Source organism: Brachionichthys hirsutus, chromosome 19, assembly GCF_040956055.1.
Source record: "Brachionichthys hirsutus isolate HB-005 chromosome 19, CSIRO-AGI_Bhir_v1, whole genome shotgun sequence".
In the NCBI taxonomy this organism is placed as follows: Eukaryota; Metazoa; Chordata; class Actinopteri; order Lophiiformes; family Brachionichthyidae; genus Brachionichthys; species Brachionichthys hirsutus.
In genome coordinates this window covers 4,701,158-4,713,561 of record NC_090915.1, presented here as the reverse complement: position 1 = coordinate 4,713,561, position 12,404 = coordinate 4,701,158, and the positions used below count along the sequence as shown (strand labels likewise).

The following is a 12,404-nucleotide window of genomic DNA, read 5'->3' as shown; positions in this document are numbered from 1 at the left end:
CACAACAAATAGCTATCTCTAATTTGTATGACCTTGGAACTAAAGGAGCACAACATCTCCTCCCTGGTGGCCTTATTTACGTCGTGTCTTTCTAAGCTCTGTCCGGTTTGTTATTGGAAGCCACTTGTTCAGGCCTCTCACAGAACAAAGTTCAAAGCTGACGGCAACATTTGACTCACCGCTCTTTTCAGTAGAAGTGGCAACTAACCGATGTTTGTCAAGTGATCCGCTACTAGTGCGTGCTAATGCTCCCGACACTCCAACGTGCTGCAGTCGCCGTGCAATCGATCAGTGACTTATTAAACATGCTGGGAAACACCACATCCTGTTTAGCATAATAATGTCATATTGCAAGGTTTGAAACGTTCACCGCTCTTTCATCCGCAACAAAGAAAGGACTGAAACCACCAAAGCAATCAGATTCCCCAGTCTGATTGCTTTTTGTAACTTTAAAGGTGGAATATATGATCATACAGAAATTGCTTGGGTGAAGTTATACCAGGAATTCCTCCTGCAACTTCAGTCACCACGGTTTTCGGGGTTCTTGATGTACTTGGTTGTTTGGACTATTAGCTACCACTGATGTTAGTCTTTATTCTACGACAAACACATCCGAGACTAATCTCTGTTCCCACTGAATATAGGGGTGAAACGATCTCTAATCTGACCTTGTGGGAGGAAAAACCGTGTCAATTTAGCATTTTATTAATCTGAGGCTAACTTTCGTCTCATATTAAAGATTTAAGTCATTTTCAAGGTGACTGCCCTGATTGACATCAAAGCGGCATGCGGTCAAGCTGCTCCGATCAACTGTTCGCTCTGCTGAGAGAGAGAGATATAATATCCTGTGGGTATTACTGACAGGGAGCGTGATATGTGTGTGTGTGTCTGTGCCTCGATGCATGCGTGTGTGCTTGTCCACATTTGTTTTTGTTACTTTGTGCGATTGTGTCCGTGTTAACGCGCACATTCACACGTGTGTGACTGTGAATGTGCGTTTGCGTCACCCTGTATTTATATAAGTGACTGACATAAATATATCAAGGGGAGCGTGCAGCTGTTTAGTGCCGTCTTTGCTCGTGGTTGGAACCTGATAATGGATTGTGGGACTGTTTCTGGTTGGGTCATTCGATTTCAGGTGTCTTTGTGTGATCTCGGCTCCCAGAATGAGCCAATGGCAGATTAGCCATCCAGAGCAGTTTTTTTTTTTTTGGGCTATAAATTTGGAGCGGTCGACGAAATATGGACATGGCAAGTTCCACCACACAGCCGGCGGATTGGCTGTAGTGAAATGGGCCGGCTCTGATCTCAACACATGCCAGGCTGGATTAGAACAGGGCACCAGAGCAGAAACGGGATCTGACCCTCCATTGCCGTGACTCCCCAGCCACCGCCGCTCTGATCCAAAGACATCCTCAACACTTCCGTCTCCAATTAGCGTGACCTTGTTGGTGAAAGTGAAGACCCAGCTTCATCCACCACACTTTCAGCAGAGCCAGGGGTCACAAAATAGCTCAGGTAAAAATTTGCTAACTGATCCAGATGTGTAAAGCAAATTGACAACAAGCTACGTCCTTACAACCCTTCCCAGAGGGAGCTTTTCCTCTTCGCTAATGGCCGTGACGAGCACTCAGCCAGTCCTGCTAAAAACTATAAAGACAGCATATAGCGCCTGAATGACGAGTTAGCCAACTCTTATCAGTGTAGTATCTATAGAAGTTGTTTTGTGCGAATACTTGGACATAAAGCCCACCATAAAAACACACGATATGCAATTAAAATTTCTTCAAAATGGTAAAGATGAAGTACATCTCAGAGAGTTGACTATCCAGCTCTGCACCCTCGGAAAACGTTTGATAGTATTTGTGAATGGTGTAAATATAAATAGCAGGAAGCAATGCGATAACTTTTACATTGCAATAGCAAAAGGACCTTGAATTCATAAGTTCCTTCATGGCCCATTGAATTTACTGGTCTGTGGGAAAGAGCTTAATAGATTCAACTTTACTCGCGGGGTGAGAATTCACCCTTGGCCAATGACAAGCTGTTCGCACAGCATGCAGCCTTAAAAGGCTGCTGCAACAGTATAAAGAGCAATAAAGTATTGTAGATCATATAGTTTGTGACAAAGATTACTGAGGGTGTAGTTAGAAAGGCAATGAAGAGGATGACGAATACCTGTGGAGTTATGGAAGTTGTTTAATGCAATCTGAGAGGGGAAGAAGATGCCAGAGGAATGGAGGAGAAGTGTGCTGGTGCCCATTTGCAAGAAGAAGGGCGAGCAGCAGCATGGCTTTATGCTGAGGAAGAGTACCACAGATGCAATGGAGAAGTACAGGGAAGGTCACCATTGTGTCTTTGTAGGTCTAGATAAAACCTATGACAAGGATGCCCAGAGAGGAACTGTGGTACTGCTAGTACTCCTGATTATAAATACAAGCACATAATGTAGAAAAACAAAAAAACATCTATAGTAAAAAATGGTCTGAAAGGACATGTGGGCTTCTAAATGACTCCCCTCTACACATTTAGTATCAGTGTCTGAGAGATTTAACCTTCCTTACTTCCTCACTTCTATTTATAACAGTGTCATAGTCCTGCTAGCACTCTGATGGTACCAAGTGATCATTTACACACACACACACACACACACGCCGGCTCTGCATATTTTTGCATGGTTAAAATTCTATAAGTGAATGATGACAATACTCATCAGAAATGTTTGAGCGATGAATGAAATAGATGGAAATGCTGCGCTGGCTGCCACGGTGGCTGGCGCATTTGGCCGCACGCCACATCTGAATAGTGAAATGCCCTAATGGATCAGCTTAAAGCTATGGCAATCCTCCAGTATCTGCCCTGATTACCTGCCCTCTGTCTGTCCCTCTCTGTGCCAAGGGTGATCCGGGGACTCTGTACCCACTGACAAGCTGAGCTCGCACGCTCGCAGACAACTGGCACTTCCGTGCACAACGCCATGCAGAGCGCAGTTAAAATGCTCCAGCTGCACCGATCCGGTTTGTTAGAATATGACATGTTCCATAAAACTCTGAAGACAGTTTTTTTTTTTTTGTATTTCTCATCCCCTTGTTTCTCTGGGAGGCTTTGCCATCAAGGCTTTGCTCAATTCATCAGTGGAACAAATCATGAAAGGGGCTTTTCTCTATGAGTGACTGATCCCGTACTCACATCCACGTGGTGGTGATTTATTCATCGTGCTCATCTTAAATCAGTGTTTATTAGTGTCCCTCATGTTCTTGGCTGATGGGGGGGGTCTCTGTAAAGATGGCTCTATTTTCAGTTACCATTATCTTCACAGCTCTGACTGTGTGAGACAGAGGAGAGTCACAGAGGGATCCTTCAGCGACCCTGATGCAGACCCTGCACCGATACACAATACAGACTCTGTCCGACATGTCTGTCGACCAGGCGGAGTCCCAGACCCGACGTGTCGAACGCGGCGTTTCGTCAGAAGGATCTCTGATAGGACATGTCAAAGTGTCTTTGGGCCAAATCCGAAGAGAAGGGAAAGGGTAAAAAAAAAAAGAGTTACGTCCTATAGGTCCCCCCCCCCCCCCTTCATCCAATAAGTGTCCCTCCCTAAAGACCAACTATCTCAGCAAGTCTCATAAAAACATCTCAGGTAGTTTCCTGTAATCCTGCCAACAGCCAACAAACAGAAACCAAACTTATCACTAAACCTTCTCGGTGGAGGTAAATATGCTCAACAGGCAAAGTAAATCTTCAGTTCAGTGTGTGTGTGTGTGTGTGTGTGCACTGCCTTGAAGAGCGTGGAAAGGTCTAGCCTGGGTGGAAATATACTTGTAACACTAAATAAACAGAAAATGAATCACGAGTAAAGTTATCATGTTCGCGAGACAATAAATCAAAGAGAAATCTGATGGGTGGTAACATGAATAATAAATACACACTCAAGGCATTTAAAAGTGCAGGTGAGCCGTCTGAAAACACAACACCTGTATCCAGAGAGTCTCAAAGGGCTGCTCCCATGTTAAAATAGCCCCTCCTGCATAAAGGCATGAAGGCTGGGCAGAAGATGCCCTCTGCTCACACTGGGGGCAGCGTGGTGTTACTATGCAAAATTGTCTTGTAAAAAAAAAAATCATAAAAAATCAATAAATAATCATAATGATAAAAAGACAAAGCATTAATTTGGATTTTTATTCATTTTAACAGGCTTTCAGTGTTTTCCCGGTTTAGCTGAAATTCATTGCATGAAGCAAGAAACTGTTCTAATGCGCACGATTATAATATCACCATTTGACACGGATATTCATGCAATTTGACCCTGTTTATTTAAGTATGGTTTCCTTTCATTCGTTCTCTTATACTTGTTTATTCATGCTCAAAGTAAATCAGAGCCCGGAGGCTATCCCAGCATGCACTGGCAGGGAAGAAATGCAGTGCCCCTTTCTGAACAGCGTAACACTCCTGTTGAACCAAAGGAAAATTCTTTTTTTTATTATTATTATCAGTATTTCCATGTCAGCTGTCATGACAAAATGACTGACTGATTGTGGTGCAGCTGAATTGGAATAAGCATGAGTCACTGTGACAAATCATAAAGTCTCATTTGCAGCATTCCTGCATCACTCGGGGTGGAAAACTGACACGTTATAGTTAAAGATGGTCGGGGAAATTGAGAAGCAAGAATAAATGATACCATTTCCAAGAATTGTCTCACGACAGCAGCAGCTGTGAGGTAACACAATGAAGCCATGTGAGAACACGACCAAAGGAATCCATACAATGAGAACTTGGCTCAGCAACATGCAGATTTTTTCTTTTTTTTTTCCAAAAATGGGCTGGGCGTACATAAATATTTGAAAGAAAGCGTGTATTGACAGGATGTTTCAACCCATGAGGAAACACATTTGAGCCTTAATACCACTCACGGAATAACATTTAAGCCGGCGTGGATTTAAAGTGTCAATGCTGGGATTTCCATCCTTTTATTTAACAGCCATGTTTATCGTGTTAAATAAAAACCCAGAAAGCCTCTTGGGGGGAGAAGGGCCAGTGTTCAGTTGTTTGGATGAGTCGTGTGTGTGTGTGTGTGTGTGTGTGTGCAGGAGAGGAAATATGATCGGAGCTTGTAAACCATGAAGGGTGTTTGGAAATGGCTCCTCAGGTGCACCTCTACATCTCAGAATCCTGCCTTTGTGACCCACAAGAAACCCTCTTCTTTAATGGCCTGCGCGCTGCAAGGCGCTAGAATTGGGTAGAATGCATTTGGGGTGGCATAACATTTCAAAGGCCTCACATATCAAAGTGTCCAGTGCGCTCCAAATGATCGCCTCGCGCATATTTACAAAATACGTGCCTGTAAAACATGAGATGCGCGCGCGCGCGCGCGCGTCCAACAGACGCAACGTGACACCGATGCGCCCAAGACATCGAAGATCAGTTTAGAAGCGGCGCGTATCGCAAACAGAACATCTCCAAATCGCATTCCGCATACCGAAATCTAATCCCGGGGACATCAGGATGTGTGACATAATCCCCGAGATATGTGCACACCGAACGGGGCTCCGGGGGTTGGTTCGGGAGAGACGCGCGGACCCGCGTTACGCACTGTTTGCTCTCGCAGGGTATAAAGAGAGGGGGGCGGATTCCAAACTGCTCCAAACGTCAGAGCGCACTTAACTATAAATCTCTCCAAAGCGCGCTCCGCGCCCGGTGCGCTGCGCTTCTTCAGTCCAGCATGAGAGCAACGCGTCTGGAAACTCTTCAACCTACGCGCAGCGGAGAATGGAGAATAAACAGCCCGATTCATGTTGCCCACCTTGTCAGGATAGCGTCAGATGATCATTTTACGCAGCTGTGGATGTAAAGGGGGCATTTAGCTGGGTTAACAGGAGCCAGGCGGGCTTCTCGCACTCCTGGAAACATTTTACGCGCATGCAGGGGCCGTTGATGTCTTCATTGGATCCGCTTCAGCGGAATGATGGTGGAGCTCTCTCGGATTTCCAGCCTGGAAACGTAGCATCCAATTAATCAACGACTGCCACTGTACCCCCACAAGGCGCGCCGGCTGCGCGCTCTCTTCCAACACCTTTGGACACTTAAAAAGTGTGGAAAGACGCGCCGATTAATTGGTGCGTTTGGATATAAAAACTCAACCCGGTTGCGGCACTACCTGGACACAAACCGATTTTATAACTCGTTATGGTGATACTTTGGATTCGGTGTGGGGACGCCAAATGAGTCGCTGCTCCTGTGTGGTTGAAACGTTGCAAGCCAGCAAGTTTCGGGTCTTCATGGGCCCATATTTAAGGTAATTTATATCCATGGAGGTGAATGCGAGTGTGGTTTTTAAAAGAAAAGACACCCCCATGATCCTGTGATCATCTGTGCGCCTCAGAGCCATCCTCGGTTTGTTTGTTGCGCAAAGATCAAAGAACTCTCACATTGAGCGCGTTTCGTTCAAGTTGCAAATCAAAAGCAGTTTCTTCCACTTCACTTCATGTTTCAGGTCCTCTATCGATCCCTTTGCTGTTTAGCTTCGCTGCGTTACCCAGCATGCATTAGTCGGACTCTTCGGGGAGCAACCATCTGTCCCGGCGCGCACTATTATTTAGACTGCGCGCGTTAATCAACGCATTTTTGTGCGGGGCGCGCCCTCCAACTTTCTGATACAATTAGCGCGAGCTCCCATAATCCCTCTGGGTCGGAACTTCAGTAATTAGATGCGCTTTAATTGCCTTTTATTTTAAATAACCCAGTAGTTTTGCACCTTTTTGCTCATTCTAGTATTATTTGTGTATTTAATTTAGATATTTTGGCAATATATACAAGTCCACTACATGCTGTTCCTATTGCCCCCCCATAGGTTTACTCTCACAGTCGTGTTTACAGTGAACCCCACTACGAGACAAAGTGAAAATCAAAACCCTCTGAGATGATGACACAGTTATAAATACGGACCGAGCCAAACGAGACTTGGCCTACATTCTGGATGAACTCAGCGTGTTTACATGATTATTTATGTTTGTTTGTTTTTGTCTTCTCTTCACATCTCAAATATCTTGTCTCCTCTTTCCGCAGCTCTCTTCATAGGAACCGAGTCTAAAATGAAGTTATGGGATGCTTTGGCCTCGTGTTTGTTGCTCCTGAGCTCTGTTGCCACGCGGCCTCTCTACCCAAACATTCAGCCAGCCAAGAGGACTTATTTCTCCAGCAGCCGCGGTGATTCCGTGTCCCCATCTGTGGAGGACGACGAGTCGGCGTTCCAACAGGAAGACGACAACCTGCAGGAGATCTCCATGGAGGATCGCTGTAAGGCGCACGGCGTGTTGATGTCTCACTCACTAGGATTGTCTTTTGATCGATAGATAATTGGGAGTCAGACTGTAGATGTGGTCGCTTTGCCACGCCTCCTCTAAATAACTTTTTACAGACGTGACGGTCAAGACCGTTGGTTTTGCTGACCAAGTAATTTAGCATTTCCTGATTCATCACGCGTGAAGCCGGTTGAGCCAACGGTGGAGAGTCCGACATTGATAAGGCGAAGGTGAAGATCTTAATTTGTGTTTTATTGCTGCTGTGGTTTAGATCGTATATATACTGATGACAAAAACAAGCCAGTGGCATGGAAAAAAAAAAAAGGACGGCGCCAAAGCGGTTGCGTGCACATTTCTCTCTTTTTCTCTTTTGTTTATATTCACTTCTGCCTCTCGACCCAGAGACCTTTGACCTCAAATCCATCTGCCAGGAGTCAGAAATCACGGCACGTTGTAGAGGATTAAGTGCGAACGGGGTTTTGCTGGAATTTTCCGGGGTATGGACTGGACAGAGGCCGACAGACAGTCTGAAGCACCCAGTGCGAGTGTTTATGTTCGTCGCAGCGGTGACAGTGGGGCAGGGATTTATTTTGTTTGGATCAATCTGACACGGCATGATCTTCACACAGATGCAGGCACGGCCAAGAACCTCGATAAGGAATGGAACATTCAGACAAATGTTTGTCCTGCCCACCTCATCTTCTGTTTGGATCGCAGTGACATTACTTATCTGCTTTGTAACCTAAGACCATTAACTATGCACTAATAGTGTAAACAGGGCTCCAAAGACGGGACGCTTGTGAGTAATTACAAAGAAAAATGTGCTTTTTTTGTTTTTCCTTTTAAGACTAAAAACTGCAGCTGCACCAGGAAGCGCTGAACCGAATGCTAACAGAGAGATCATTTTATATACAGCAACAAAAAAAAAGACGACATTTCTTTTTCCAACCACGATGATTATTTTGCATCGACTCTGCAAAGTGGCACAATTTGCAGGGTGAGTCACCTGCTGCATGCGCAATCTATCAGCAGGCAGTACCGCAGCCACCCCCCGCCTAGCCCAGCAGCTGACATACAATAGGAGGCGTCGAAATCAAAGGGCAGGTGTGTCTAAACAGATTGGCCTGAGCTCACCTGATATACCGGCAGCGGCCCAATCAGCTGTGGCAGCAGAGGCGGATAAGGTGACCCGAGGGCTGCCGGAGGAACAGGTAGAAGAGCAGAGATAGTTGACACTTAGCAATAGTGTCCAACACCTGCCAGACACTGCAGCCCCGAGTCTCCTCGCGTGATTCACAGCATAACGACACACACATCCACGCACCGAAGGCAATGCAATTAGCGGCGCACCGATTGATTTATTACACCACAATAAGTCTGCATGATTTTTTTTCCTACACGGCTCTGCTGCCAGACCTGCAGGCTCGGAGGAGCGACATTATTCTGTAATAGAATCAACGTGGAACGCATGCAGGAGGTCTTCGTCCAGCCCTCGGACCACAGTCTGCCGCTTCTAAATGTCGCCTTTCATTTGTTCTCTGAAGTCTCGGCCCTCTAAAAATCATACCAGCGAAAGTTTCCCCCCTCCCGATGGTGTAATTAGTCCGTGTCTACTGCATTAACACGGGCAGCTGGAGTGTGAAAGCAAGCCTGGCGGTTACCTCAAAGTGCCCTGAGCCATGCAGCTTCTCAGGAGTTGAGCTGCTGAACAAAAGGTTGTGCGTTTTACAAAAGGGAGTCTGCCTTCTTCCCATCGTTGCAGGTGAACACATATTCCTGCGTCTGACAAAGTGACCTTTGACCCAACCACCATTAGCCATGTTGGAAAGTTGCAGCAACTCTTCGTTCTCATATAGGAGCAACTCTGGACTGCGTTCCACGTGGTTGGTGTATAAAGATAGCAAGAACAATTTAGGACCGTTTGATGACGATCCGGATCACCGTGTGGACGGTGTGAATCCAATTAGGAGGGGAACGAGCTGCCCTCAGAGTGCTTTTCTAATTTCATGTAATCTGCTCATTTCTTATGGACATTGAACATCTGGATTTATCTGTTCATTCAATCTTATCATTGCGTACCATGTTAAATACTGTTAGAGCTATTTGCAACCCGATGATTATTACGCCACCCCGATAAGTGAACTGGCTCCTTCTGTGTCTTCCAGATGACGTCTCTCCTGACCAGTTTGACGACGTCATGGATTTCATCGAGGCTACCATTGGCAGATTCAGGAGATCGTCAGAGACGAGAGAGGGCTCCAGGGGACGTAGGGAGCAGAGACAGAGGGGAGCAGCAAACGCGGGAAAACGTGGCGACAGGAGGCGGGGTCGGGGACGAAGTCGGGGCGGTAAAGGCGGGCGGGGCGAGAAGGGGAGGGAGGGGCTATCTGTGCAGACTCGGGGCTGCTTGCTAAAGGAGGTCCACCTCAACGTGACGGACCTGGGCCTGGGCTACCAGACTAAAGAGGAGCTGATTTTCCGGTACTGCAGCGGCCCCTGCGTGGAAGCAGAGACCAACTACGACAAGATCCTCAACAACCTGACGCACAACAAGAAGCTGGACAGGGACACGCCCTCCCGCACCTGCTGTCGGCCAATCGCTTTCGACGACGACTTGTCATTCTTGGACGATAATGTAGTGTACCACACATTGAAGAAGCATTCTGCCCGGAAATGTGCCTGCGTTTGAGGACGTCACGTGGACGCGACACACTCGACAGACCCGCGTCGGTGAACTCGGGATCGCCCTGACGAGCCCGCCGAGCGGCACAGGGGGCGGCGTCACGGTTGGGAAAAGGGCATTTGAGGTCAAAGAGGGAGTGATTTGTCTGCAGTTTCTGTCTGTAGACCTCAGAGGAGACAGGTGAGTATATAAAAGCCACCTGAGAGATGTTGTAGCAGCCATTAAACAGCCATCCGTGCATTTAACTGCACACACTCAGAAGTCTGAACGGCATCCAGTGTTTCAGACGCAAGCAGAAATGTATGATATATAAACACAGACATGTAGAGAGGTATATTTATTAAGATGAAATTAACTTATTGTTATTTATTTTAATCCATTTTATCAAAGAAATTGTAATTTTTTTTGTTCTTATTTATTTAAAATCTTGGTTCGAGATGGTGCCAAAGTACGTCACACTTTCCCACTTATCCTGACACTTATTGCTTATTTGCTTCACTTAGATTCCAAGTCAGAAAAGCATCATCGGCAATCAATTTGTGAGCGGGTTTAAGAGGAGAGGGACCAAGAGCAGATTTACAGGTTCAGCTTTTGGAGCATTTTTAAGGGATGGCCTGCGGTAGATGTTTCTGTGTGATAATGCTAAATCAGGAGGGGCTCTCCTCTTTCCCCCGTGACAACTGGGTGCAAATCTTTATACGTTTTTATCTCAAAGGCGGAAATGACTTTGCCATTTATTTTCAAGACAATGGTCAAACCCAACAAACAGAATGCATTTATTGCCATTAAATACAAGCCACTAGCTATTTAATTGAAATTTCAAATCAGTCTTGGAGTAGTGGTCTCTGAGGAACTGAAGGTGCCTTTTTGAGGATCCATCCTTTGGGCACTTCCAGAATGCTCTATTAGTGTGTTACTCGAAACCTCAGTAAACACGTAAACAAACGGACAACAGGCCAGTGCGGTCGTGAAGTCGAACTGTCGTAAGCCACGTAAGGTCGACGACCCCCCCCCATGCATACAGCCAGGAAAACGGGAGGCTGCAAGCATGTTGCAGTGCCCATTGCACAATTGTAAGGGGATGGCTTTAAGTGGAACAAAGAGCCCCCCCACCCCAGCCCGGCTAGGTCTTGATGTTAGCATGGATTAGGGACCAAAGTATCTGTGCCCACCCAGTGGCAAGCAAGCCAGCTTTACAGTATAATCCGCCTGCACACAGAACAAATCCACGGCATCAAGCTGAATTTAGGCCAAACACTACACAGGTGGGGGGGGGGGTTCTTGCTTTATCACAGCATACTTCATCAATTGGATCATCTTTTTCTCCTTTAAGCCTTTCCAGATGAGAATGTGCCGTTAGCAGCCTTCCCAGAAACCTCAGAGCACCTTGCTGCTCTTTAGTAAACGCATTGATGAGTGTGAACTGTGACCACAAACACTCTCATCCTTCATGACTGTCTGCTTATCTGTTCTTTGGTGATTTAGTCCTCAGCTTTTGATGCAAAGGTTAACAGGCATAAAGGTTACAATGCAAAAGTATCTTCAGTGTTAACATGCAAGACTCGGATCTATCACTTCTCAGTGTGTCGACCCCCCCCCCCCGTGATAAATGTTGTCGTGTTGTCGTCTCACTTGTTTCTTGTTACAGAACCAAAGCGCTCTGCAAACTTTATTTTTGTACAATATTCATTTTATAACTTTTTACAGAATTAAACTTGTTTCTATAAAATGAGTACGCTTCTTGGTGTTCTGATTGTACACAAACGCACCAGGGCAGGAAGGCCTAATGCCCCCCCCCGCGCCCGCCCAGAGTTGATTACTCTGCATAAGTTGTTGATTTAAGAGGCACACTTCCTCCACATTCAAAATATATAATCCCCTGAATGAGGGGAAAATATCAAGACTCAATTTCTTTAATATTTATTATTTTGTGTCATGTTTTGTAAAAAATACTGAACACCGTAGTTTCTGAGCTATTCTGTGGACGGATAGCGAGATCCCTCGGCATTGTAAACTCGGCTCCTTTCTGCCCAGCTGGTCCATCGCATGGCAGCGGATTGACGGTTCCACTTGAATCAAGCAGCAGTCGCTCCTCAGATCCTGCTGCTGGCAGGCGGCACATCTTCACAGCGGAGCCCCCCCACCCCCCCCGGTTCAGGTCTCCAAGTCGCGCTCAACACGCATCGAAATCCACCCTTCCAGACCTGGTATTTCTATTCTCCTGTTCATTTTCGGGTCAGGGAAAGTTTGCCAAAACTCCACGAGATTAGATTTTTGTCCTCGTTACGTTGGTTGTTTTGGAATTTAAAATTGCTCAACAGTTTAAATCCATCATAACTCCGCATGTAGAAATAGCAGCTGAATGACAGATGAGGGTGAGCGCCGTCTGGATCTCAACTCTGCGCAGAAGGTTAGCA

At 46.1% G+C, this 12,404-nt stretch overlaps 1 protein-coding gene across 1 annotated transcript; it reads left to right on the top strand.

Annotated features, from left to right (window-relative positions):
- The first annotated feature begins 7,094 nt into the window (after positions 1–7,094).
- On the top strand, positions 7,095–9,993 carry gdnfa (glial cell derived neurotrophic factor a). The gene is made up of 2 exons (XM_068753099.1): positions 7,095–7,299; positions 9,470–9,993. Exons 1-2 carry the CDS (start codon positions 7,095–7,097, stop codon positions 9,991–9,993), a joined length of 729 nt encoding a protein of 242 aa, XP_068609200.1.
- Positions 9,994–12,404: the final 2,411 nt, after the last annotated feature.